This window comes from Echiichthys vipera (assembly GCF_963691815.1).
Source record: "Echiichthys vipera genome assembly, chromosome: 4".
Taxonomy (NCBI): Eukaryota; Metazoa; Chordata; class Actinopteri; order Perciformes; family Trachinidae; genus Echiichthys; species Echiichthys vipera.
The window spans coordinates 21,739,891-21,765,466 of record NC_139829.1 but is presented as its reverse complement, the minus strand read 5'-3'; the positions used below and the strand labels follow the sequence as shown (position 1 = coordinate 21,765,466).

Here is a 25,576-nt window from a genome sequence, read left to right as displayed (position 1 = left end):
ACATATTTAAATGTGGACCCCCCCCCCCCTCCCTCTTTTTTCATTACAGAGGTGAAGAAAAATGTCTTCAGGGAATAGCCAATGCCACTATCTCAGGGATGACCAGTCACACCACTTGTATGTATCTTTATAAAAAAAATTCTGTTCACACCCTGACTTACAATCTCTCTATATATACATATATGCTGTGTAATGTAATGTAGGTGAGGCATGCAGACAAAGCATCTTTCTGAGACATGTAAGTCGCACAAGGCAAATACAGTACCTGAATATTTTATATTCATCAGAACATTTGTAAAAGATGTGTAAAAAAATAAATAATACAACTCGTTTTTAAAAGTCCCATATTGTAAAAGTCCCATATTATAAAAAATATATATATATTTTTTTATTATATATTATTATATTGTATGTTTATATATGTTTTTTTATTATTATTATTATAAGCAGGTCAAGGTGCTATTTTAATACTGTGATAGTGTCAAAACACTAAATCCACAGAGAAATGGACACTGCCAGTGTTCAGAAAACTGTGCCGTTAAATGACTTAAAGGGAGGCTTAAAGAGACAAACGCTATAAGACAGAAAATCAGCATAATATGTTACCTTAAATATCTTACATTATGTGTATGCACTCATATTAAACTCCTACTAAACTTTTTTTACCCCGATGTATCACAGTTAATATCAATGGTCACACTTCATATCATGATGGGAAGTACTATGAGACCTGCTCTGACTGCCTCCTGTCTGAAGACACCACCCTCCTCCCTGACGGCAAGTCAAAGGGACGATACCTTTTCCTCTTCAGTAAGCCAACGCACCCCATCACCCCCCACCCCACCCGCTCGTCGCTGATTTTTGTTTTGTTTTATGTAGCGTATCAATAATTTTGACCATTTGTCTCTGTTTTCTCTGTTCTCTCTCGTGGCTTCTCCTTATTCTCACCACCTCACCCTACCTTTGTTATTCCTCTGGCTCTCCTCTTTTGAAGCACGGACCGGCGCTCTGGAGCCATCTGATTTAGAGGCCTTCAAGAAGCAGGCAGAGTGTCTTAAATTCCTCCCAGAGTACCACTTTGGAGGAACAGGTTAGCTGTCTTTTGAGCTCTGTATCTTATCTCATCAAAGTACATTTTCTCCATCCACATTATCACTATTAAGTCATTTTCCCTTATTTCAGATCTGTGTCCGGATGACAGGGAGCCTGCTTTAGCTGCACCTGAGAATACAGAGAATAATGAAACTGATGCTCAGCCTACTGCAAAGTAAAGCAGAGATGTATGTCATAGGCCGTTGAACAGCACGCACATCCCGAAATAAATCCAGCTTAACAGGTGGTGCTGCAATGTGATCTGCATGTGCACTGATATAAGATTGTTCTGTGGTATAACTTTTCATTACTTGTGGTCTTATTACTGTGTGTCTCTGCCTGCTAAGTGGTTTCAACCTTTCATGATTTAGTTTAGTCATTGTGACATCTGAATAGCTGCTAGGTACACTAATGGCTGACTAAATGTGCCCTTTAAATTCATTTTAAAGAATATGTAAATAGTTGAGTATATAGCTATTTCCAACTGATTGTGTGAAGTAAATAAAACAGCTTTCCCTTTGCGTTGTGTTCTAGTCATTTATTTCTACCCTTTTTCAGAAAAAAAGGGGTTGGATTTCTGAGCTCAATCATTTTATAACATTTTTCCAGTCCAAAAGAGGATGCTGGACAATCTTCTGAGCCATTATGTCAAGATTAATTGCTTCATCAAATCTACAGCTCTTCTTAAATGCAATGCTGTTCCCAGAAAATTGAACAAAGGCTGTTGCTCGTCTCTGTTAGGGGGAGAAAGAAGATGTCAAACTTTTGAACTGTCGCCACAAGGAGTCCAGTCAGATCCTGCAGGGAAACAAACCTTCATTCTTCTAAAGAAAAGTCCTTTTTAAGTGTCTCAACAGTCAGAGACAAGTCTTGGCACGTTGCCCGAGTTCAATCAGGGGCAGTGCTATGGGCAACCGAATTGTTCAGCTGGCCATTCAATGCTGAGCAAAAGAAATCTGCATGGGTCTGGATTGTCATTAAAAAAACTTCACTGGTGTAGAAACCCCCTCCTCCCCATTATTAGTGCTTGCACAACAACTTTTTTTGTTTGAAAGCCTAGAGAGAAAATTAATCAGCGTTAGAAGTTTTCTGTTGCAGCTTCAGTGACATCCTCTGCAGTGCTGCCGACTCTTCCTCTTCTATCTCATCCTCATCCCTCTCTCTGACCCGTATGGTCTGACCATGGCTCTCTGTGTTGTTTTATTTCTGTTGGCTCTCACTTCCTTCAGTGCTGCATCTGCGCCTGACTGTAAGGAACTGGTCAACCCTTTTATGCCAGAGGACCCCAACCTGGTAGGTTTTTTTTCCGTCTTATTTATCCTAAAGATACGTGATTTTATTTTAATTACAGATATTTGTTACATATGAATCTTGACTTTTTTTTATGTGGAGGTTTTTGGAAAATGGGTGTATGTGATGGGAGCCGGGGATCCCAAGCCGTACCACAATGCACTAGAGTCTCTGAAAAGCTCCTGGATAGACTTGTCTCCCACTTCTGACAGTCAAGTTGTGACGTTACGTTGGGGGGATCACTGCTTGTAAGTTTGATGATTTAGTTAATAAATTATGTAGGGCAGAATCATTAATTAAATTTGTTTGGAAAACATTATTACACCTATTTTTTCAGGCTTTATTAAAATTGAAGCTTGTGAAAACACAATTCTGTCACAATATATTCTTGTTTCTCAGTAATCGGTGTATCTTGGGGGAGGTTAATGCGACAGTCTCAGGAATTGCCACAACATTTCGCAGTAAGTGAACACCAGACAAGTGTTGTATATATTAAGACATGAGAAGCTCATATAAGTATTTATGTATAAGTATTTAACACGATATTAACAGGATGAATAAAAGCACAGCCCCACAACAACAGATCTACATATTTCATAATAATCAGTAACTCTGCTGTCTGCTTTTTAAGAAAATCTGTCAGACCACAAAGGACATATTCTACAAACTTGCTCTGACTGCCTGCTGTGGACAGACACCTTTCGAAACGGAGACGTCACTGGTAGATACATCCTGCAGTTCAGTAAGTTCCTCGTGGGCTTTAATTCAGTTGGTTCAGAATGCGGTCACTCCTTTTAAAATCTGCCTTGTCTTTCAGCAAGGACTGGAAAAATAGATCCCAAAGACATTGAAATTTTCAAGGAGCAAGCTTTGTGTCTGAGCTTCCCAGAGAACTTCCATAGCTACGACGGTAAAACAGGTCAGTAAGTCTTAAGTAACCTGTGACAACTGCAGCTAATAAACAAAAATGGACCTGTGAATCTCGGCTTTTACAGGACACAACAACTTACACAAGCTGCCACAAGGTGGAGTTGGAGTTGTTTTTTTATATAGTAAACTAGTACATGAAGTGCATTGCACAGGGTCAGGAAATGGAACTGCGCTGACATTTTCCATGATGCTCAGGGAATATTTTCTGTCTTCTCTAATAGTTTATCTTTCGTTTTCCTGTTTCAGAACTCTGCCCCGATGACAAAGAGAGCACAGAGTGAGCAGCAATAAAAAGAGATCAAGAGATACAGCAACATTAATATTAAACAAAAAACATGTATAATGTAGTAGTTTTGTTTTGATTGAGGGTTCTATGCAATGAATGTCAGTGCATCAAGTGATTAATGATTTTATATTATGTACTTAAAAACCTATAACTGATGATGGTATACTGAATTGCATTATGAAAATTGCAGTGTCAGACATTCTTGTCTTATAATATAATGCAGTCAATACATCACATGTAATGCTTTTCAGATTAAAATTTTATTCTTCTTATTATTTTATGCCAACTGTTTAACTCCTATGATTCAATGAAAACAGAAACAAAAAATTTGAAAGAAAGGCAGAAAATGTTGTGCTATGTTGTCTGTGAAATGAATCAAAGTTATCACACACTGTATGTATACAGCTACACATACTGTATATATGTACGTTTATCAGCTAATTGGTTATCCAATAAGCTAAGTGCAAATAAGTCCAGCACTATCAAGCACTGGACACACTATTTCAATCCAACCCAAGCCTTTCCTTTGTAAGGATGTAAATACACACTGACTCTGATGTATTATACTGTGTGCAAGTTTGAAAAGTGTCTCATAGGCAGGCTCCACATGTCCATTAAGCCACTAGCCTGCTGTAATTGGCACCCAGGCCGGTTTGAATGTTCTCCATCTTGCATGACCTGCTGCTGTCTCCCCGCCCACTGGTTCTTGTACTCTGCGTTTCTGAGCCGCTCTCTGCTCGTACTAGGCGTCTACATCCGAGCAGCGCCGCCACCTGCTTCTGGCACTGAGATGACGCAAAGTAATAGAGGACTGGGTCTAGGCAGCAGTTGAGGCTGCCTACACACATGGAGAGCAGGTATGCACGGTAGGAACTGTCGCTGGACTTGTGGGACAGCTGAACGTAGTGAACCATCAGGATGATGTTGGTGGGGGTGAAGCAGACCACAAACAACACCAGCACGACCACGGCCATCACCACAGCTCGGGTCTTCCTGGAGCGGTTCTCCACGTTGGCTGCTGCCAGAGCCTGAATAATACGTATATAACAGACAACTGTGAAGACGAGAGGGATGAAGAAGAAGATGGAGGAGTAGATGGGGAAAAAGTAAAGATAGTAAGCTTGTAGTTTTTCTACATCCTGCACATCATGGCAGGTGGTGATGCCCAGCTCTGACAAATAGATGGTTTGCCCTGAGATGAGGAGAGGGGATACTCCTCCAAGGGCCAACAGCCACATGGCAGCACACACAGCTGTAGCTGTCTGAGGGCTGCGCCACGTCAGCGAGTTCAAGGGATAAACCACAGCCAGGAAACGGTCAATGCTGATACACGTCAAGAGCAGGACAGAGCAGTACATGTTGCAGTAGAAAGCCGCTGTGACAACTCTGCACATGAAGGAGCCATAGATCCAGTCGTTGCCATGGTAATGGTAGGAGATCTTGAAGGGAAGGAGCAGGCCGAACAGCAGGTCAGCACAGGCCAGGTTCAGCATATAGATCACTGCAGGTTTTCTGGGATGGCCTTGATGCACAAACATCACCATGGCAACAAGGTTGAGGGGCACGCTGGTGATGAAGACGAGGGTGTAAACGGTTGGTACAAATCTCGTTGAAAGGTGACCCTGGAGGAAACCCTTAGCTTCCTCTGAGACATCATAGGCAATCTGGGGATGGCGGTGTGGACCGTGTTTTTTCAGCGGCTCCTGCTCGGACCCTGAGCCGGACCCTCCGTCATCCCTCAAACTGTCTAACACAGACAGGTCAGCATAGTCAATAGGCTCATCAGTGACTGTTACAAAGTGACCAGAGAAGGTCCGCAGGAAGGGCATCGAGCCTTTAAAGAGACACAGGGAAAAAAAGGAGAATACTTCAGTGGTTTTCAAACTTTTTTTCATGGGACACATTCTTTGGAAATCTGCAGATGAAATATTATAAGCATATAGAGAACACCGTTACCCACACCATTTAAAGGGTCAGGTTACCCAATTTTCTCTTACACTTATTCTAAGGACATCTAGACTTTTTTGTCAACACAATCTGCAGTTCAGCTTTCACTGTCTTCCTTTTTAATTCTACATTTTTAGTATCAATCATCTTTAGCTCAGTAAGTAAGTAACCCTTAGCTCAGTAAGCCTCCAAGACAGCAGAGAGATGCCAGAGTTTATGTATGGAGGCTTAATGCAAGATTTTTTTTTAAACTGATGACTCATACATCATCTTTAATGACCATAATCTTTGTAGATACTGTGTAGTAAAAGTACTTATACTGCATTGTATAAATACTCCATTACAAGTAAATCGCCTGTCTTCAAAATGACTTGTGAAAAAAAAAAGCAAGCTAAATTAACTGATGATTTTAGCAGATTTTAACAACTTTATGGTATATTGTTTCTTAGCAGAGTCGGCTCTTCCTTTCAAGTAATATGAGCATACGATTTTTCTAGAAAATGAACATGTGACAATCCAAAAAAATTTAAATTGAACTACCAACATTTTGTGCCATTTTGCCAACAAATACGAAAAAACAATGGCCAGGGTGATGCTAAATGGCTGAGTAAGTAATTCACTGTCCCCTCCAAAGCAAGCACTCTTCTGTGGTAAAAAAAAATACTGTTGGCTATTTCCTGTAGTCTATTTTAAAATGTTGTTGCTGCTAAAATGTTTCACTTAAGTCTTGACAGTTTTAAAACAGTGGTTCTCAAACTTATTTCAGCCACGTGCACTCTGACCAGCTCAAAAAAGAAGCCTACCTGTAATCAAATTCATCAAACATTAAATCAAGTTTAAAACCAAGAGGGGTTAGTGAGGAAATGTTACATCCTACCTGAGGTAAATTGTTATTTGCATTCATAGGTTTTCTTTGCATTTCAGTAGGCCTATAGGTCTTGGAAGAGAAAGAGTGACAGGAGGGTGGCATTTTTGAAGAGAGCATCAAATGATATGAAAGAGCAGGAAAAATCCATCAGATCTGACGCTTAATTGTACAGCATGCCACGTCACATTGTACAGATTCTTCACAAAGAGGACGAAGTAAGAAGAGAAGGGATGAAGGGAACTTCCAGGTGTAAGCTATAGACGACACAAGGTCTTCACTGATGAATAAGAGGAGAAATTGACAGAATATCTGCTGAAGGCTGCTGATGCATATCATGTGTGGTCTCCATGCGCGATAAGCGGGATGGTAATGAAGGTCGAGTTAACAATTTATAGCCATCATGGTGGCAATATAAAATATAAAATGGAAAGGAAAATAAGGAATTTTTTATGTGATATGTTAGAGAGCTTGCATATCAGCTGGTACTAAAAATAGTGGTGCAAACATCCAACACACACACACTGTACCTAAACTCACAGACTTTAAAGAGCTCCAGGATACAGAGATGTTAAAAATCAGTGTGATTTAGTAGGCTTGACAACCTTGGGACTGAAAAACACACTACATTTTAAATAGTTAGATTCACTCAATTCATTTGTTATTAGAATTATTTTAGGAATGAATCATTACGAAGTTTTTTTTTTTTAATTATCGCCTACAGTACTCCAAAGTACCCCTAGGGGTAGCCTACTAGTACAAATATGTGAGAAACACGGTCCTAAAACAAATCAATCATGTTTTAAGTTTCTCATCATCAGGTAAATTCTTGCAGTTTTAGGCATGTTGATTCCAACAAAAGTCAAAGCACTTCCATAGTCCAGCCTACTGTGATATATACTGTACTGTAGATATATGTGAAGTGATGCTGTCGTTCAGCAACTTTAAGATGCCACATTTATTTTCAATAAGGAGTGTTAAAAATGCATATCTTGAATTTCTAACACCCAGTAGAGTACAAGCAGTTACAAACTGTACTGTCATAATATACAGTCATAAAATATAACAATCCGTTACAAACTATTACAGTTTAACACAGTTTATGGTTCAACTTACCATTTTGGGAGGGGAGTGCTGAGCTCTGAAGAGAAAATAATACCAACAACCCTATGGACAGGTTTACCATGGTTTTACTGTATTTCCTCCAAATATTTAACACTTACAAGTGGATTGAAACGATGTGTTTGCCTGAAGAGTTACTGAAGTGTTTTCCTGCCAGCAGCATCACACATGTTATTACAGGGCAGAGTGGATACTCCGCCTCCCCCTCGCTGCACATCTCCTCCCCATTACAGAGACATAATGCGTACAAGTGACCTTGATGTGCAGACAAAAATATTTGTTCTCAGAGAAGTGGAGGGCTGGTAGATTTGTGTGTAATTTATTGTGCACATTGTTGAAACATTAGAAATCACTTATGTACTGATAATACATATAAAAAATACATCAGTTGTAGCTTTTACATTTTTTAGATGTTTTATTCATTAAATTGTGTTTCTTTATACACTTTAATTAAAAGGCACTGGTAAACTACAGCATTTCATAAAGCCATGCACGGCAGCTGGAAAGTTGCTCCACAGCTCTGTTTCTGAACTAATAGACCGTTGTTTCAACAAGGTAACAATAACAGTGTTTCCTAGCTTTTACATGCAAAACATGAATATCATTACAATTTAATTCTTAAAAATACATTACATTTACAATCACCACATGGAAAAATACAGAACGGATAGATTTAGTTGGACAATAACATTTCATTTTGGTGCGGTCCAGCAAATTATAATCTGATGAAACAAATCCATCTGATGTTTTCTCACTAAATTAATTTTGTTCAACCAACTCAGTACTGTCAGAAGGCACAATCTGTTTCCTCTTCCTCTCCTGTTGCTTTCTCCCACTTGTTTCTTATTTTCCATAGAATTTTTTGTTTAGGAGGAAGATGAGTAAATTGACGTTGACTTTGGCTTTGTCAAACATCTTCATAACGGCCACGCCTTCATACTGCAGCTGAAGGAGGTCCTGGACACAGAATACAAATACATGCAATGAGAGACACACAAAAACCAGCATTCATAGAAACAAGGTGCTTATTTGCAGAGACTTTATCACAAGATGTGCTTAGTCTTTACTGGAAAATGTTTGCTTTGTTTTCAGATTTCCTGCTAGAAGTGCGATGAGTGGAAAAGGACATTTAACCATCAAGATTTAGTGCTGACTAGCAAGCTGCTTTGTTTTGTGATATTCTGCCGCACTTGGGAAATGTTTACCTGGAAATGAAGCTGGACTTTTTCCATCTCAACTCCCATAAACTTGGCCTTCACCTCAAAATCCCCAACTTCCTCTGTGGGTGAAATGTCAAACATGACATTTTTGAACCTGAACGAAGAGAGAGGCAATAGCATGAGATTTATGACAAAAGTGACACAGCACAAAACAACAATAATCTTTTTACAGTGTTTTGGTCCCATTATTGCAGAAATACAAAAACAAAATAATTCAGTATTTCCACAGTACTTGGATGAACTAAAATGAGCTTAAATCAGCTTAGATGGCTTTGGTATGTTTGTTAATATATTCCTAACCCTTAAACAGGCTCTTAACACAAATTTGGAACCAAATCCTCCTCTTTTTGGGCTCCCTCCGTCTAAAAATCTGCCCATTACTACACAACTGCTCGCCAGACGTAACATTCCCCTTAAATGGAAACATGTTTCACCACCGATTTTGTAATGTCTCCGGTCGGAGAGGTAAAGGTTTTCACAGAGGGGATCTTTGACAGCATTCCACAAAACCTAGGACCCCACTGCTGGCAGTATTTATTAGAAGTAGTATTACTGTTATTCCTGACGATGCTGAGGACACTTCCTAGTGCTGGAAGGATAGAGACATCCCCCACCCCCTTTATTTATTTATTTTTTTGTTGTCTTTCTCTCTCTTGAATTACATTAATTATTTTTGCTATTGGTTTAAGTGTGTTTTTCGTTTTCTTCTCTCTTTTTTTTTTTTACTTTATCTTAAATTATCTACTTATGTTATTCAGTTACTTGTTTGTTTTTTAATTGTGGCCGTGCCTGACGTGGGTGGTTGGGAGGGATAGCTGGATTCATGTTGGGGTTTTTCGTTTTTTTACCTTAAAGCAGACATACTGTACATGTGTACCTGTTTCTGCTATCTTTAGCCTTGAAAATTGTTCCAGCATATGTGTGACAAGTTTTCTTGTTTGTTTTGTGTTTTGAGCGATGTTGAAAGGTGATACACACTCATTTGAAACAATGTTGGTGGACGGACGGGTAGGTTGGGCATAGATTTGATCATCTACATTGAAATAAAAATAGCTGAACAATAAACATGTCACTGTAGGTGGTGCAATGTTCAAACATCTGACCAGTGGTAAAGAGTAAAAATAAATACCCAGCTCAACTCACTGGTTTGTCTGAAGTCCTTCTATCTCCAGGATGACTCCCTTTTCATGTAGCCGTGCAGCAGTGTACTTTAGAGACTGTGGCTTCCACTTCTTACTGCCCTTATTTTCTCCTTTGCTGTCCAGTTTTATAGATCGGCGTGAATTCCTGGACACACAAAACACAGTAATACATAAGTAAAATCCCAATGAATCTTGCCCCATCCATCAAACCATCCACACAGCACAAACAGTAGGAAGCAAGATTATCAAGATTATTTTGATCTAAGCAACAAACCTGAGTTTCCTGATTGTATCACATATGGTTAATGGGCCATGGGTGTAAAGGGGGGGTACACTTTTTGGGCAATAAAAAAAGCGCATCCATGACACCACAGACAACATAAAACGGGAGGATAAATAAAACATTTAAAATGCTCCAGTGCTAGTCAAGATGCTTAATTGGGGATTGAATCGCTTTTGGAGCTAGCTTCAGGTGGCCATTTGAGGAACTGCAGTTTTTTGCACTTCCGCGTTGGCTTTATTTTTCAGCCCAGGAGGTTGTTGCCTGTATAAGAAGTAAATGTACAACTCACTTTCGGTTGAGGTTATCCAGGCAGGTCTTGATGTAGGTATCATAATAGTTCATCTGGTCCTGGTAGAAGGCCGTTTTCGAGTTGAGTGCCGTCAGCGTCTGCTGGAGCTTCACAAGCTCGGCCTTCCTCCTCTGTCTGTGGCGTCTTTGGTAACGAATGTCCTGTCAATTACAGATTTTAGCTGCACTTTACAACAGACCCAACAATACATTTGGCATTGGAGTCATGCATCTTCTTATGTGAATGAAGAGCTGTTGATGTACCTTTGATATGTCATTGATGAGGTCCTGGTACTTGTTATTGACAGTGACGAGGCCAGCCTGCTCCAGGTTACGGAGGTTCCTCAGGATCTTCCTCTTCTTCTGCTCGAGAGGCAGCTGGCTGTCCTCCAGTACGGCCGGGCTGCTCTTCAGACCCTCTGGTGTCTGAGCATCCTGGACTGCTCGGCGCTCTACAATTTTAGTATGCTCCGACTCCTTCAGGTGAAAAGTAATTTTAGCAGTGCAAAAAAACTGTTAGAACTCACTAAAATAAAAATTTCAGTGTAAATTTTAATTTGACAAGAAATGGCTGTCGGTTATATGCGTAAGGGTAAACCAGATAGAAGAAAATATCACCTGTGGGACCGAAGCCGGGGTCTCAAGAATTTCAGGCAAGGTCTCTCCAGGTTGAATCCGAACCACATCCACTAGAAGCTTTTTTGTCCTGATACGAAAACACAGTATGTTTTCTTTAATGTATAATACAACCTAAACTTAAAAAAATATGAGGGTGTTGTCATCTGGGGGCAGAGATTTTTGTTTTGCTGACTTGTTGTTTGTTTATAAAAGTGTTGTTAGTATTCAGACAAGCAACATGTCTCTTACCACAAAGTACAGTACGGCATCAGTTTTCATGGCAAAATCGAATAGTCATTCCCCTCCTTCACTAATTATCAGTAAAAAAATTAATATACCGAGTCAATTAACATTATAGTCTCACCTGTACAGCATCACATTCTCTTAACTGCTTTAAGTCCATCAATATGGTACTGTTTGTCTGTTCGTCCAGTCACCTCAAAGGCTACTGAACCAATTGTAATGAAATTCAGTGGGAAGTTACACAAAGCGCAGAAGGATAGACGAATCAGTTTTTTAATCCAATAATGTCATTATATGCATTTAGATATGAAAAAGGTTGGCAACCAACCAAAGCCTTGCTAGTGTGGCCTGAACACATTATGCAATTACAACCAAATATGGAAAACATCAATATACTGTACATATCAACCCAAAGCAATCTTGCATTACATTTATTTTGCAACTTAAAAATTGTATAAGGAAGAGACCAACACACTCCAATAAGGTCCCCTGTAAGAAACAGATCCAGACGGATACATGTTTATATGCAAGATAACCCTCACCACCAAACCTCTTCCTTTTTGAGCAGGAAACGATAGAAAAGCAGGAAAGGAAACAAAGACATGCTACTGAGTGATAACCAAAAAGAAACTCACACTGTTAAGAAGGGTTAAGTACAGTGCATCAAACGGCTTTCATAGCAGTCCTGAACTCTATGCAAGGTATGTCTGAGTAAGTGTGATTCAGGCTAATGGTTTTAAATACACACCACAGGCTGAATTTATGGAATTCTCATATTGTAAGAATTCAGAAGATAACAACATCGAAGTGCACTGGACAAGCTTGACAGCAGGCTTAAGTAAGCAAATACTCTCAGCATCATCTTGTGAGAAACTTACTTTGTCATTAGGGTCTTCAAGTCTTTGTCATCTCCTTCCAGTAGCTCAAACTTGCTGGTTAGAGTAAGGGAGATCTCTGTCTTGGCCAGCTGGCTCAGAGCACTCTCTCTGTTTGGGTCATTTGGGTCTACTGCTCCTTCACCTGAAATAAAGCAGCATGGCGTGGGAAAAGATAAATACACTATAGACAACTTGTGATTAACTTGCGATCAATAGATAGATAGATGGATATACACACTGTACCAAGCAATGTTTCTACATCAGGGACGTCTCCCAGGTCCTGCAGGAGCTCATGCAGCAAGTCATTGTGGTCAGGGGAGATGGCCTCCAGATGTTCCAAAAGCAGCTGAACAAATACAGATGTGATTAGTCCTGTGTAACTAATAACTGAAAAACAGTGACACAGAGAATAAACCTTGTTTAATGCATCAGTGGAGAAACAGCAGAACAGATTTTTGGGTCAGATGATGCTCATGGTTCACAAACACACAGTAATTGTAAGGTCTACAAATAATGAAAATGAATGATGTCCCAGTTTAAACCATGTTTTCGCTTCTCTTGACATATTGTATCAAGCTAACACGAGAGGGAAATTATCTTAATGTGAAGAATGTGCATTATCTCCATTGTTAGTCCTTGCATGAATAAGTGTAGAGTGAAAACGACTAATGGCTTTAACCTACTGGTGTCCTCACCACTATTCCCTTAAAGGAAGTGGTCTGTAGATATATAGGAAGGAAATGGAATGATGATGTAAAGAAAGTAGTGGCTGTGTGAGAAACAAGTGATGAAAAAGGAAAGGGAAGATATGACGATACATCTTTACAACAGGGAACAACAAATTACCACAATCGGTGGGATTTAAGCAGTAGGGGAAGTGTCGGTCAACTAGATGACATGAATAACAAGTCTCATCTGGTTGAATTTTGAATTTTTAGATTGGCACAAATGTTTGGTTTAAGAATAAGAACCCTACTATAAGACTTTAGGAGCATGTTGAGCATTTCACATCTTAAAACTATTTGATCTGAATTTCTTTAAAATGTGTTATGCTGAAAGAAAGGGGCGAATTCCTAGCAGAAGTGCTAGTATAAGCAGTAGTAATGCTAGTGATACTCATCCTTCTAGTTGTAGTAATACTAAAATATGTAATGCAAGCATGTACTAGCACAAGAAGAAGAATCAGTATATCTAACTGCAACATTACAATTGAAAAATAGAGACAACATAAAACCAGCTGAAGAATCAAGGCAGTCTGGTTTGACATTAATATAATACTGTGAAGTTACTGGCGCATCAGTACAAACCATTGACCGACAGAAGGATGAATCTTTCACAATTATGATCAATTAGGTGGTGCATGTGCACACTCTGTGTTCTTAATTAAGTCTTTAATGACACCCTGAGCTGATCTCATATTTGGTCTAAAGGATGAGTACTGTATGCATAGGTTTACCGAGTGGGTATTGATGATCTCATCTATTGAGATGTAGATGATAGGCTTGCTTAGAGTCACCATGTCGGAGTATTCATCAATGTTAAACTTCTCCTCGGGTTCAGGGACATCACATGCTGATTGGAAAAATACCCTGGGAGAGGAAGAATATTAGTATTTAATAACAGAGATAATGTCCAGCAGTGGCAAAATCACAGGGAAATAAAGTTTGGTCAAAATATTACATGTGCCTGTGACTTTTTGAACGTTGCTAAATTACTCGTGCTGACTTGTTTCCAGACAATGGACTGTGTTTTATGTGGATTTCCAGTAATGATGAGTCAACCACTTTGGGGCAGATAACTGCACCCATACTGGCCCAGCCCTTCTTATTAGTGAGTTTGTACATGTCTGTCTGAAGTTGATTTTAGTGAACATGTGTCTCCCAATTGCTGATAAAGCGATAATAGCTTCTTCCTTTGCCAGGAATACCTCTACTTCCACCCATGTGAGCTTAACCTATTCCTGACCTTAGCCATGCCCAACTGGGTTTATTTTTTTGTTTCACACTATTGCATCCAAAAGAAAGAGCATAACACCAGCCAGTGCATGAAATGCTTTACCCTGTTCTCCCTTTTATCATCAAAAGCCTACTGTATATCAAGATGTCATGTAAGACTTGCCATTGCTCAGTAGTACTGAGATAAAAACATTTTGACAAACAAATCAGAGTTTCTTCAGAACATTTGTACCACCTACACAGAATATTTTTTCTGTCCATACTATTTTCTTCTTTCTTACCTAAATTTCTCATATGTCTGAGAAATGTAGTTGTTCATTGGTGTCATATGTGCATTTTCGCCCTCAAACAGCTTATTGGCAGCAGCATGCTGTAGCATCTTTGCCACAGATCCCAGGTTACGACGCTGGTCTACGTGAAGCTGTCCTCCTGCTGACACATCAATGATGTCGAAGCCATCGGGGGCCACGATGGCTGGGTTCATGAAGCGGTAGTACAGCAGGTTTCCTACAATCTGTCGTAAAAAGTAGGAAATGCATCATTAAAACTGCACTTCAAAATTGCACTTACCGCTGCACGGTCACAACAATTGAGCATGCAGACAGGACTGTGAGCAGTGTTAACACACTGTACTGTGAATGAAAAAAAAAATACAAATATATATGTATATATCCGAGGGCTTCTACCTTCAACAGCTCATCCTCTGAGGCATCTGGAAACTTTTCATGAAGGCTGTTCTTCAGAACTTTTGCTATGTATCTCATGCCATAACTACATGCAAAACAAAAAGCATTGATGGGACATCAAACACAAAACAACATGCATTAACGTACTGTAGGGCAAATGATATAGCAAGCTCATGACAGAAAAATAGATGACTTATTTGAAGCGTTGATACTTGCATTAATGAAGTATCTATTGCTTTTAGTGTCTCTTATTATGTATACATACATAGCATCAGCACCATCTAGTGGTATATACAGTCTTCAGCAACTTTTTAATTTTTACAGATTACTTTATTTAATAAAACAAATAATCAATAGATGAATATTTATGCCCCACACATCACAGAACTGGGCTACTCGGGTGTGTCTATTGAAGCACAAATCATAGTTCTGTTTTTAAATGTGAGCAACTGGCCAGATGACTGCTTGCTCCAAAACATTGATTATCTAGTAATGACCATGTCCCGACATGCAGCTGAGACCTCAACAACCAGAATGAGTGGCAAATGACATTCCAAAGTATATGATCATATCCTGTCTAGCCCTATTTAAGTCATGATGCTCTCATTATATTGTTGAATAATGATTATGTTAAAAAATAGAAGTGAGACATACACTCAACAGGAGGATGAGAAACGGATTTTACAAATAGGATGAAAGCAAATGGTAAAAATACTAGTAGTAGTAAATAATAAACAGTCATGTACAGAGAGAAATCTGTATGGTTCAAACTACTTTCACCACATAAACGTGAAATTTGATTTAAACAATGCAGCTGCATTTTGAAAGCATGTACTTTGATTTGAGGTTTTCCTGTTGATGAATAATACTGAGACAGAATGCAGGAGGTGGACAAGACAACAGGGACAGCTTAAAATACTGTATGATCACATCCTGTACAAAACAACAAAACCTCCAAATGATGGCCTCAAGAGTTGAATAAACACCTCTCTCAGCCTCAAAACGTCTTGAAGTTTGGGAGTCTTATAAAGGTAGCAATCATTCATTAGAACACTTTCAATGCAAAATGCCAACAACACAACTCTTTTTATTTTACTTACAATTAATCTGTTTTAGAAACAGCAAAATCATGCTGACCACTATGCACAGGCAAGCAGTACTGTCACAGAGAGCACAAAGGGTAAGTGGACATTGACACTTAACAGGTCTTAAAACTTACGGGATATTATCCAGTGAGGACACAATGGAGTTCAGGACCTTATCTGTAGCGGACCGTAGCGCTAGACTGGATGCCTCCAGCCTGTTGCGTACTTCCTCATGTGACATGGCCTGCTCAGGAGTCACTTCATAAGGCAGCTTGCTGTGGTACAAAAACAACAGTAGGCATGTGTAAGGCTCACTGTTATCAGTTTTCAAGGTGGAGGGTGGTGTGCATTTGTCCGTACTGGATAAAAAATACTGTATTTTTTATATTACTGAAAAACTAATTTCTAAAGCATGCCATGACAATTAGACTGATTTGCTACGGTACATTTAATATCAGACGTCTCTCGTATCAGTCATGTTACTGTAGTTTGGTGTGAAAAAAAAAAGAGAATTAAACTTTAAACTTAAATGTTTTGGAAAAGGTTAGCAGTAATTCCAAATATATGAAAGTTAGAGATAATGGAATACAACACGCAAAAACACCTGTAGACCCTCCACAAAATATATAATTAATGACGTTTTTTGTAATGTTTCCTGTAAAACATGACAAATGAACCCCAAAAAATGGGGGTCAACACAGCTGACCACTGGGCACTCCATATACCGTACATCAAACGACCATACTGTATATAGCAAACCTCGGGACCAGACCAATGGACAAAAAGCTTTATAAAAGCACACACATAATATGAGGTGCTAGACAGAAGAACATGTTAAAGATGGAAAAAAAGAGTCACCAGTTTGGATTTTAATGCTCCCATGGACATATATTTTATTACCACCAAGTGACGTTTTAAGTGTTAAGAAGCATCTAAAGAAGAGATTGGTGGTAGTACTTGGGGGTAATTAAAGATATGTTCATGGGAGCATAATATAATGTGCATACTATATTTTTCCACCATAATACTGGACAACCACCCCTATCTGCAGCATTTTCACCCCGTTTTTCCCTACCTGGCCTCTCCGGTAGCTGTCTCTAGCTGGTTGACCCAGGCTTTATACACATCCACTGGGTTGGTGTTGATGCCTAAGCTCTTGTCCTCAATGATGTCTTTGACCACTGGAGCCAGCAGCTGCCTCAGTGTGTTGTGGCCACGTGCACCTCTGTTGAAGCTCACCACCATCTTGATGACGGTTGGGTTCCCTGTCACTATGTCCTGGATCTGGTCCACTTTAGAACTGTGACAACATGAAGACGATGGTACAGCTGATCAGAAGATTAGATATACATGTATTTTGGGAACTCAAAACTATTCTAAGGATCATATAGTCACATCTGTAAACACAATACATTGTAACCATTACAGTAATACAATAGTATTACTATACATAGTGATTTAAGATTATGGTACAGCATTTATCAAAGCTGCAGTTCTCACTTGATTTCCTCCTCCAGAGCAGTCTTGAAGAGTTTGAGCAGCAGGTATTCCTCTCTCTGGTTAGAAGCATAGTTGTACAAGGTGAAGACCACCGTGTCCATAAACTTAGTGGACCTGTTTTGAGGCATCTGGAAGATCAGCTTGGCCAGGTAGGGTGGGTTGGTCTAAAGGTGAGGAAAAAGAAAAAGAGTAGCATTAACTGTGTTTCTCCAACTAGACTTATTAAACATTTTAAGTTAAAAAGATGCCAGTTATAGTTTAAGACACATTTATGCATCACCTGCAGCAGGTAAAAGAGATGTTGGTAGGCCTCCAATTTCCTTCTTTTGCCTTTACTAAGACCCTTGATACCCAGTCTGTCTCCTGTAACCAAGTCCTCTTTACTCGCTTTATTTTTCTTGTTCTTCATTTTCTTATTATGGGACACAACATCCTATTCAAAGAAATAAACACCACATGAGTTAAGCTGGGTAGGACAAGTTGTTATTACAGGAATTTAATTACAGTTCAGTTGAAGGTTTGCCAACCTGCAGAGTGATCCTGTTCTTCACCAGCAGTCCAATCTTTATGTCCATCAGGTTCAAGTCTTTCTCCATCTGCTGATTGGAGCGAATGTTAGTGACCACTTCTTCCCTAAGTCGTGTCACTTCCTGCTCTTCCTGAAGGTCCAGGGTGCTCTGCTCCAACAAGTGGACAAACTTGCGCACCACTGACAGAGGAGGGTCCTTGGCCCCAGCTAAGATTTGGCAAATAAAAGAAAGTCAGCAAAAGCCCTCGTCTTTCATAATATCCTAAAATCCCAGACAATGTCTAGTCTCACATTACAATATTGATAATACATCAGTACAGCTCAGCTGCAGGAGTATACAATGCCTATTTGACTCACTTAGGGTTCTGTAGTCATGTCTGGCTTTGTTGGCCTTTAGAAAAGCCTGGATTTTCACAATTTCCTTTTCCTAAACACAAACATAAGTGAGTCTTACACAGCATTGTACAAAGAAGACAAATCCACACAATGCTGCTCAATTACGTTGATTTAAAGTGTTACTTACATGATCTTTGAAGAACTGTAACCTCTGATTGTATTGACGCTTGGCTTTCCACATTTTCGCCAGAGACTGGATCTAAAAACACCAGTGTTTTATGTCAGATCTTTGATATTGTAGCTATGGTATGCATTCACGCGCACACGCACAGTCACACGCACACACATATTACCTTGACAACAGAAGCAACATTTTTCTGAAGCAAATTCTTCCTGTCTTCGTACGTTTTCCTCTGTTTGTAACCTTTCCAGCAGGCCTGAAAAAAAATTTGACAAAAATGTATGTGCATGCTACAAGTTGTGCGTTTTACATCAGTGATACATATAATAGATTATTGCATTTAGATACTCAATTCTCCTTTGAGGAGTTGTCACTGCTAAATAAATATGTGTGCTTTTACTGATTTGGGATTTTCCTGTAAGAATGATGCAAACATAAACACATACAGTCAGTACAATGTTTGTAAATTTTGATCATTTTGTATGGCCATCTCTATTGACTTATTCCTGCAACAATATCCCACAACTGCCTCAGGGATGATCTGATTTCTGACATCTATCACTATTTACAGTTCATAGTGGAGCCATGCACTACCTGCAATTTGACGATGTGCGGTTCTTGCTGGCGCAGATACTCCATTCTCTGGGCATGCTTTCTCCTGACAAGGTACCCTCTGATCCTTGCCTGCAACTGGGTCACCATGGATTCATTGGCCATCCATAACTGTTCCCTGTTATATTCTGCAGTCAAACAGCTGACAACACTCTGAGGGAAAAAGGCATGTTTTGAAGTTCTTAAGGTTGAAAAAAACCTCTAGTGTGAATATTATCTGATCAAATTAATAGTGCAATTCAAATAAATATCACTAAATTAATAAACCTAGAAGGAAATCATCACATCGTTGGGATGTTAGTATGTTAACACAAAATGACATAATTAAGCTGTGACACTACCCAGTACAGCAGGGGGTACCTGGATTTCCTCTCTACTGAGGTGTCCACCATTGTGTTCAAATCCTTCAGGTTCCTCCCAGGTGCCCTGTCCAGTCTCAAGGTTATAGTAGTAATCATATCTGTCCTTGATGCAATGTTTTACCCACACACTATCAGTGCTGCCTAGAGGAAAGCAGAAAGTGCCCGTTTAGACACAGGTAATGTCATATTGAAACCCAAGTCTTATCAATATGTAGGCATAAACACAGTCAAGTTACCTTTAGTAGCACTGTTTGTTTGCCTCTGCGCCAGTTCAGCCTGGTATGTGTCAGCACATTCAGGGAGCACTGCTCTCAGTCCTGCACCGGGAACTTGCAAAGCCTGCAGTGTGTTCTGAGAGTCCCCCTCGGCCACCATCCTGTTAATATCAGCGACTGCTTCGACCACTAGCAATGTAAACAAGATAAGTCAAATATGAAAACAGCACAGTAACCACTTGGTAAAAACTTATGAGTAAGTGATAATTCAAAATAAGAAAACATATAATTGCAGGATCATGCCAGCAATGGTAGTATAAACACAGACTATCTACATCACAATATCTGTGTAACTAAAAAGTAAGACACTTGTATCCAATAAACAGACTTTATTGTATCTATTCCCTATGTCACAAAGAGCCTTAAGTGTTACAGTTTAATGAAGGATTAACATGAAACAATGTGTACCATACTACATAGTCCTTGAGTCATAACTAAATTGAATTACGTGTCATCATTTTAAAGTCAAACCTCCATAAATGATCAATGGGTTGACCTGCCAGATGACACATTAGTTCGGAGAGAAAATATCTGCAGCAAAGGAAATAAATACTGTATGTTTGCATCAGTAAGTAAATCAGTGAGGATTAGGGTAAGTCTAGACCCAGGTGAAACAAGCTACTGGATTAGTATTTATTTAGGACATTAATGAGCCCAATATGTCAGAGTTGTGTGTTGATCTGAAAATAATGCACATCCTTTCCTGGACAATCTAGTACTCCATGTGCTCATTGTATGAGAACAATTAGCGAGACGTGAATTAACTATTGTTTAAGTAGTTCAGATATGGATGAGTGAATTTAAGCTCTGGGTACATACAAGTAAGAGCCTCCTCTTCATCCCGGTTGGCTGTGTGTATGGCCTCTTGGATTTGGTCCAGCCACAGTACTGCAGACTCATCTCCAGAGCTCTACAATCAGATGAAAACACCAGATCACTTCTCTTCTTTTCTACTACTATAGCAGACCTCAGACACACACAAGGCATTGTTCATGCATAGCCGCACAATACTAACTTGATATCAAATTATAAATCTTTTGAAGCAGTTTAATTGAAAAAACGCTCAATGTCCGGGGTTAGAAATTTTCGTAGTTGCGGTACATTGTGTAAATTTATCGAGTTAGGATTGCCGAGATTTTGCTCTACAGCAGTAGCACTTCATAAGAACACTGATTACCAACACTACACAAGCTGGTGCTATTAAGAGCAATGGCAAATAGACAGTACCATTTCCCCTGTGTCCACAGGTAAGATCTAAGGAAAAGGAAAAAACGTCAATTGTTGACATAATTACACTACAAACATATCCTCAGCCCCACTCACAACAACCACGTTGTACTAAAAACAGACCCCAACAATTTAACATCACAACAACCACAAAGAATGTTTATTCAGCCTGACTTTTGTATTTGTTCTCAGGCTAATTTTAGGTGGGGACGGGAGTGTATCCCAGACCACAGGGCTAACAGGAAGGAAGTCACCATTAAAAACACACTAAGCAGACTAAAAGCAGCTTTTTTGTTTATATCTACAGTACATGCCTCTGACCAACAGTTTCCCATCCAACGCGTTTGCATTCATTGTGTATTGAGAGATTAAAAAAAAATGTTTTGTGTGTATGACATAAATTCAGCATAAAGTTTGTGCTACAATCCAGATAGACATTAATGCACTGTCTTGAGCCCAAAACACAGAAGCAAACATTTATTTTCTTTGGAATGAATTGGCCCCATCTTGAAACACATTATCCAGCTTCAATAACACACCCATGATCTAAATGTATAACATAGCATTCTTAGAACAATAGCATACATTTACAATATCCCAAAACATTACTAAAGTCCTCATTTCTATAACCAGTCTGACTAACATGATCGTGACCCTCAAATGAATGCAAAAATCCCCAAATCACCTTTAATACCAAAACCACATAATAACCTAAACCACAATAAAATACTTAATGTAACAGTAATAAGTGGAACTCGTTTATGGATCACAGCTGTTGGTAAGTCATTAAAAAGTGTCCTCCCACCCCAGTGAGTCAGTGGGCAGTTACTAACGCAGAAAGGAATTCAGTTCGACAGGAAACGGCTCACTGCACCGTGCAAACAGAGAAGCGCCCCACATACAGTACACTAACGGGAAGCTAGGCTTGAGAACGCACGTTATCAGTTCTACTCTTGCACTGCAGAGATGCAAAACAGCAAATTTCACCGATGGAGAATGCCTACATTTATTGAAAAGAAGCAACGGCCAGAGTGGTGAAGACTAGAAAACCAAAAAAATCTCTGGGACATAGAGTGGAGAGTGATATGGCCGACCTTGTTCCTAGCCTACTCATTTGTTTGATGGCAGTGCAGACCATTCAGCATGATGGTAAGTTTATTAAAATACTATATGAGTTTATTTCATGGACAAGTGCATTTATTTTTTTAAGCCAGGGTCCAAAGTTAGATATTTATACTTGGACTTAAACATTAAGCTTTTTGGTACAAACCATCAAATTACAAAACACAAGTTGTAAATACAATACCATATTATAAACTTAAACACTGAAATACAGATATTTAGTAATACTTCTGTTTTAATGTAGTTTCATATGTACTTTTATTTTAAAACCAAAGTTTCTTTAAAAAGGTATAAACATTGTTTTTCCATCCAATTATAGGAAATAGAACCTGGACCAAAACCAATATTCCCCCTGGTCTGGTACCAAAAACCTTCAAGGGGAGACTATACAAGCTTAATCACACAAACCAGCTTCATCCCAGCACAAACCCATGGTTGTATGTGAACTCCACAGCAGCGACAGCCTATACCACAGGGGTCCTCAGCACCAGGGTCATACCTTCATCATACATCTTGGCCATGTTGGTTGGTATCCCCTCTAACACCTATATTCTGACCTTCCTCAGACACAGAGCAAAGTCCTTGTCCACGGTAGTTCTTTACCTGAACCTGGCCTTGTCGGACCTGCTGCTGCTGCTTTCCCTGGCGCTGCGTGTTCACTACCACTTCAATGGGAACTGCTGGATATTTGGGGAAATCTCCTGCCGGCTTATCACAGCCCTGTTTTATGGCAATGTTTACAGTTCAGCTCAAACTATAGCATGCATCAGTCTGAATCGCTACCTGGCCGTGGTCAGACCATTTTTGTACAGAAGGCTGGCTAAGACTACGCTGGCAGTGTGGACGTGCTTGGTTGTCTGGTTCCTGTACGTGGCTGCTATTGTGCCTGAGCTGCTGGTCAGGCAGAGCTACCAGGTTACCGAGCTGGGAGTCACCACTTGCCATGATGTACTTCCCCTAGATGAAAAATCCCATTCCCCGCTGGTACCATACAGACTGATGTTGGTCTGTCTGGGCTTCTTAGTGCCCTTCCTGATTTGCATCTACACCCATGTGGCAGTTGTATACCACCTAGGACAATCTCATTGTGACTGGAAACCGTTCATCAGAGTCAGCACACTAGTTTTTATCATCTTTGTGATTTGTTTCTTGCCTAGTGGAATCCTGCATATCGCCCACTACATCCGCCTGTTTTCCTTTGGTGACGACAGACTCTATGGATACTACAGAGTAGCCGTGTGTCTCTGCTGCTTCCACAGTTGTCTGGATCCCTTCCTGTGTATGCTCATTTCCAAGATGGCAGCCTCAGAACTACAATTCATCTCCCTCCACGGGATACCTCAGAGGCCGACTGTTATGACTTGAGACTGGATGTGTGTACACAGAAAAAGCATGCACCATTGTTGGAAACCAGCAGGAAAGCAAAAGCCCAGAAACACAGATGGGAAAGTTAAATTGGACACTGAATTTAACAGGGTGATACCGCAGGCTCAGTTAGGTCTACGACAACACAAAGCTCTGTACAGTCAGTGTTAGCAATATCACAGTCAGGAAGGAAACATTTAGACTGTGAATCCTATACAAGCGTATCATGTCAACCTAGCAAAATCTCAGATTAGGAAACGTTTAGCTTGATGACACAGAATCATCTTGACAACGATAATCCTTTCTCTTTGCTTTGTTTCAAGTCAGAATTAAATACATTTAATTTATTTACATAAACATTTTTTCTAGCCTTTCAGTTTTTCAATCGCATTTCTAATATGTACATACAATTTCTAGGTCACCATTCAGATTCATAATGATGCAGTAATGAAAAAAATGGAGCAATGTTACGTATGAGAGCCCCCTATGCAAGTCCAATCAAACAAGTGATTAGAATGAGATAAAGTTTAAACTTTGTGACAACACTGGTTCATTCAGTCATGAAGGTTTTTTCTTTTTTTTTTTACAGAGATGCTATATAAATTAGTGTCACAATACCTGGCATAGAAGTTTCTTGGCATATTGTAGGACATCATGGTAGTGTTTGGCTGTCGCTGGGTTCACCCCTGTTAATTTGGCTGTAGGGAGGAGGAGGGCTGCAAGTGTCTGCTGATGATCACCTGAGTTAAGTGCCTCATTGATCTCAGCTATAGCTATGATGCCTGGAAGTAGAAGGAAAAAAAACTATTTGTTACTCAGTCAATAATTTAATTTATTGTGAATTGTTTTTAAATTGTCATTATAGGATCACACCTAAAATAAAACATTTTCCAAGGTTTGAAACTCCTAGCTGATATGTCATTAAATGTCCACACGCTACACTACACTATGTAAAACAAAACCAGAAATCAAGACACTGACAGCCTTCAGAAAGCAATACTTTCTTACGTTCATGCTCCTCGTGGACCTGAATGTTGACCGTGTCAATGCATTTTTGAACATCATTCCAGGTCAGAAACTCTTGGCCCTTGGAAAGAGCCTCGCATCGCAGTTTGATAAGAGTGTCAGCATACCTGAGGGAGAGGTCAGCAAAGAGGTATTAAAGTAAGAATGGAGGGTGCAGTGATATACAACCTGAAGGTGTTATAATTTAACTTTGATGAGTGGCCCCAATTGCAGCAGCACCAAAACGGAAATCATCAAAGAGAAGGTTAGCCACAGGACAACTCAGCCATCTTACCTATTGAGGTTGTCTTGGTCCATGTTGGTGAAGCCCAGAGGAGAGTCTGTTAGTTGCTCAATCACAGCCTGGGGGTCTTTGGTGTCCAGCACCTCATTCAGCACTGCTACAGCTGACAGCATCTCCACAGCTACACTCAGCTCCTCGTGGCTCAAACCAGACTAATAAACATAAAGGTCTGATTCACAAGCATGAAGTGACATTTAACTACAGTATACTGTATGTATAACAATGAACTGCCCTCAGCATGCATCTGTATCAAAATATTAAAAAGTAAAAATTGCAAACATGATGTCTCACCCGTCCCCCTTGTAGCTGCAAACTGAAAAGCTCAGCCTGATAGAGATTGGCTGCAGTTTGGTAGACAATTGGCAGTTGTGCCTCAGGGTTCATTAGCTCCTCCGTCGTTTCCATTGCATTGCCGAGACGAATGGCTGTATTGATCACTGCAACTGCCTCGAGTTCTGGTCAAGAAAATCACCATGGATAGTCATGTCGTGCAGATAACTCAAGGCAGGGTATGCATGTTTTAATTACATTACTTCCCTGCCTTACTATTACATGCTGAAATGCCTTTGGAAACCCCATATTAAAGGTGTATCATGGATTGGTCAGTGCAATGGAACATAGACTCTACACGTGTGCTTTGAGAAGCTTGTTATAGTGGGTACATATGTGATTTCCAACTGACCAGTAATTATGTGCTAATAAACTTCTGTTATAAGTAACAAAAAGGTGCTTACTTCGTTTCTCTGCCTCTGCAAAGTCATTACAAGAGCTGACAACTCTCTGGATCTCCTCTTTGTGCATCATCACAGCCCTCGCTCCATCCTGCAG

General features: G+C 39.7%; 5 protein-coding genes across 5 annotated transcripts in view; 3 read left to right on the top strand and 2 right to left on the bottom strand.

Annotated features, from left to right (window-relative positions):
* LOC310946054 (saxitoxin and tetrodotoxin-binding protein 1-like) overlaps window positions 1-1,613 on the top strand; it is a 2,725-nt gene extending 1,112 nt beyond the window's left edge. Inside the window, exons 3-6 of the mRNA XM_083912339.1 lie at window positions 50-117; window positions 682-810; window positions 995-1,090; window positions 1,183-1,613. Coding sequence (XP_083768465.1) covers window positions 50-117; window positions 682-810; window positions 995-1,090; window positions 1,183-1,271 — 382 coding nt within the window. The 3' untranslated portion in view covers window positions 1,272-1,613. The remainder of the gene's footprint in view (window positions 1-49; window positions 118-681; window positions 811-994; window positions 1,091-1,182) is intronic.
* Window positions 1,614-2,201: 588 nt separating this feature from the next.
* LOC310946490 (uncharacterized protein) lies at window positions 2,202-3,832 on the top strand. The gene is made up of 6 exons (XM_083912965.1): window positions 2,202-2,385; window positions 2,485-2,630; window positions 2,782-2,843; window positions 3,014-3,124; window positions 3,200-3,301; window positions 3,559-3,832. Exons 1-6 carry the CDS (start codon window positions 2,275-2,277, stop codon window positions 3,591-3,593), a joined length of 567 nt encoding a protein of 188 aa, XP_083769091.1. The 5' UTR covers window positions 2,202-2,274; the 3' UTR covers window positions 3,594-3,832.
* Window positions 3,833-4,008: 176 nt separating this feature from the next.
* Window positions 4,009-7,647, bottom strand: f2r (coagulation factor II (thrombin) receptor). The gene is made up of 2 exons (XM_083912445.1): window positions 7,527-7,647; window positions 4,009-5,432 (listed from the first exon to the last, which is right to left on the bottom strand). The coding sequence occupies exons 1-2, from the start codon at window positions 7,594-7,596 to the stop codon at window positions 4,213-4,215; spliced, it is 1,290 nt and encodes a 429-aa protein (XP_083768571.1). The 5' UTR covers window positions 7,597-7,647; the 3' UTR covers window positions 4,009-4,212.
* A 205-nt stretch (window positions 7,648-7,852) lies between these two features.
* iqgap2 (IQ motif containing GTPase activating protein 2) overlaps window positions 7,853-25,576 on the bottom strand; it is a 34,731-nt gene continuing 17,007 nt past the window's right edge. Inside the window, exons 11-38 of the mRNA XM_083911915.1 lie at window positions 25,483-25,570; window positions 25,040-25,203; window positions 24,740-24,900; window positions 24,448-24,572; window positions 24,058-24,221; window positions 20,545-20,635; window positions 19,687-19,854; window positions 19,449-19,591; window positions 19,071-19,241; window positions 18,649-18,732; window positions 18,483-18,554; window positions 18,317-18,386; window positions 17,958-18,166; window positions 17,711-17,863; window positions 17,431-17,594; window positions 17,006-17,230; window positions 16,065-16,205; window positions 14,846-14,930; window positions 14,441-14,673; window positions 13,661-13,793; window positions 12,448-12,550; window positions 12,205-12,346; window positions 11,084-11,171; window positions 10,730-10,942; window positions 10,467-10,627; window positions 9,896-10,039; window positions 8,738-8,846; window positions 7,853-8,489 (exon numbers count right to left, since the gene is read on the bottom strand). Coding sequence (XP_083768041.1) covers window positions 8,376-8,489; window positions 8,738-8,846; window positions 9,896-10,039; window positions 10,467-10,627; window positions 10,730-10,942; window positions 11,084-11,171; window positions 12,205-12,346; window positions 12,448-12,550; window positions 13,661-13,793; window positions 14,441-14,673; window positions 14,846-14,930; window positions 16,065-16,205; window positions 17,006-17,230; window positions 17,431-17,594; window positions 17,711-17,863; window positions 17,958-18,166; window positions 18,317-18,386; window positions 18,483-18,554; window positions 18,649-18,732; window positions 19,071-19,241; window positions 19,449-19,591; window positions 19,687-19,854; window positions 20,545-20,635; window positions 24,058-24,221; window positions 24,448-24,572; window positions 24,740-24,900; window positions 25,040-25,203; window positions 25,483-25,570 — 3,918 coding nt within the window. The 3' untranslated portion in view covers window positions 7,853-8,375. The remainder of the gene's footprint in view (window positions 8,490-8,737; window positions 8,847-9,895; window positions 10,040-10,466; window positions 10,628-10,729; window positions 10,943-11,083; window positions 11,172-12,204; window positions 12,347-12,447; window positions 12,551-13,660; window positions 13,794-14,440; window positions 14,674-14,845; window positions 14,931-16,064; window positions 16,206-17,005; window positions 17,231-17,430; window positions 17,595-17,710; window positions 17,864-17,957; window positions 18,167-18,316; window positions 18,387-18,482; window positions 18,555-18,648; window positions 18,733-19,070; window positions 19,242-19,448; window positions 19,592-19,686; window positions 19,855-20,544; window positions 20,636-24,057; window positions 24,222-24,447; window positions 24,573-24,739; window positions 24,901-25,039; window positions 25,204-25,482; window positions 25,571-25,576) is intronic.
* Window positions 22,024-23,527, top strand: f2rl2 (coagulation factor II (thrombin) receptor-like 2). Its single transcript, XM_083911916.1, has 2 exons — window positions 22,024-22,101; window positions 22,394-23,527. The coding sequence occupies exons 1-2, from the start codon at window positions 22,038-22,040 to the stop codon at window positions 23,437-23,439; spliced, it is 1,110 nt and encodes a 369-aa protein (XP_083768042.1). The 5' UTR covers window positions 22,024-22,037; the 3' UTR covers window positions 23,440-23,527.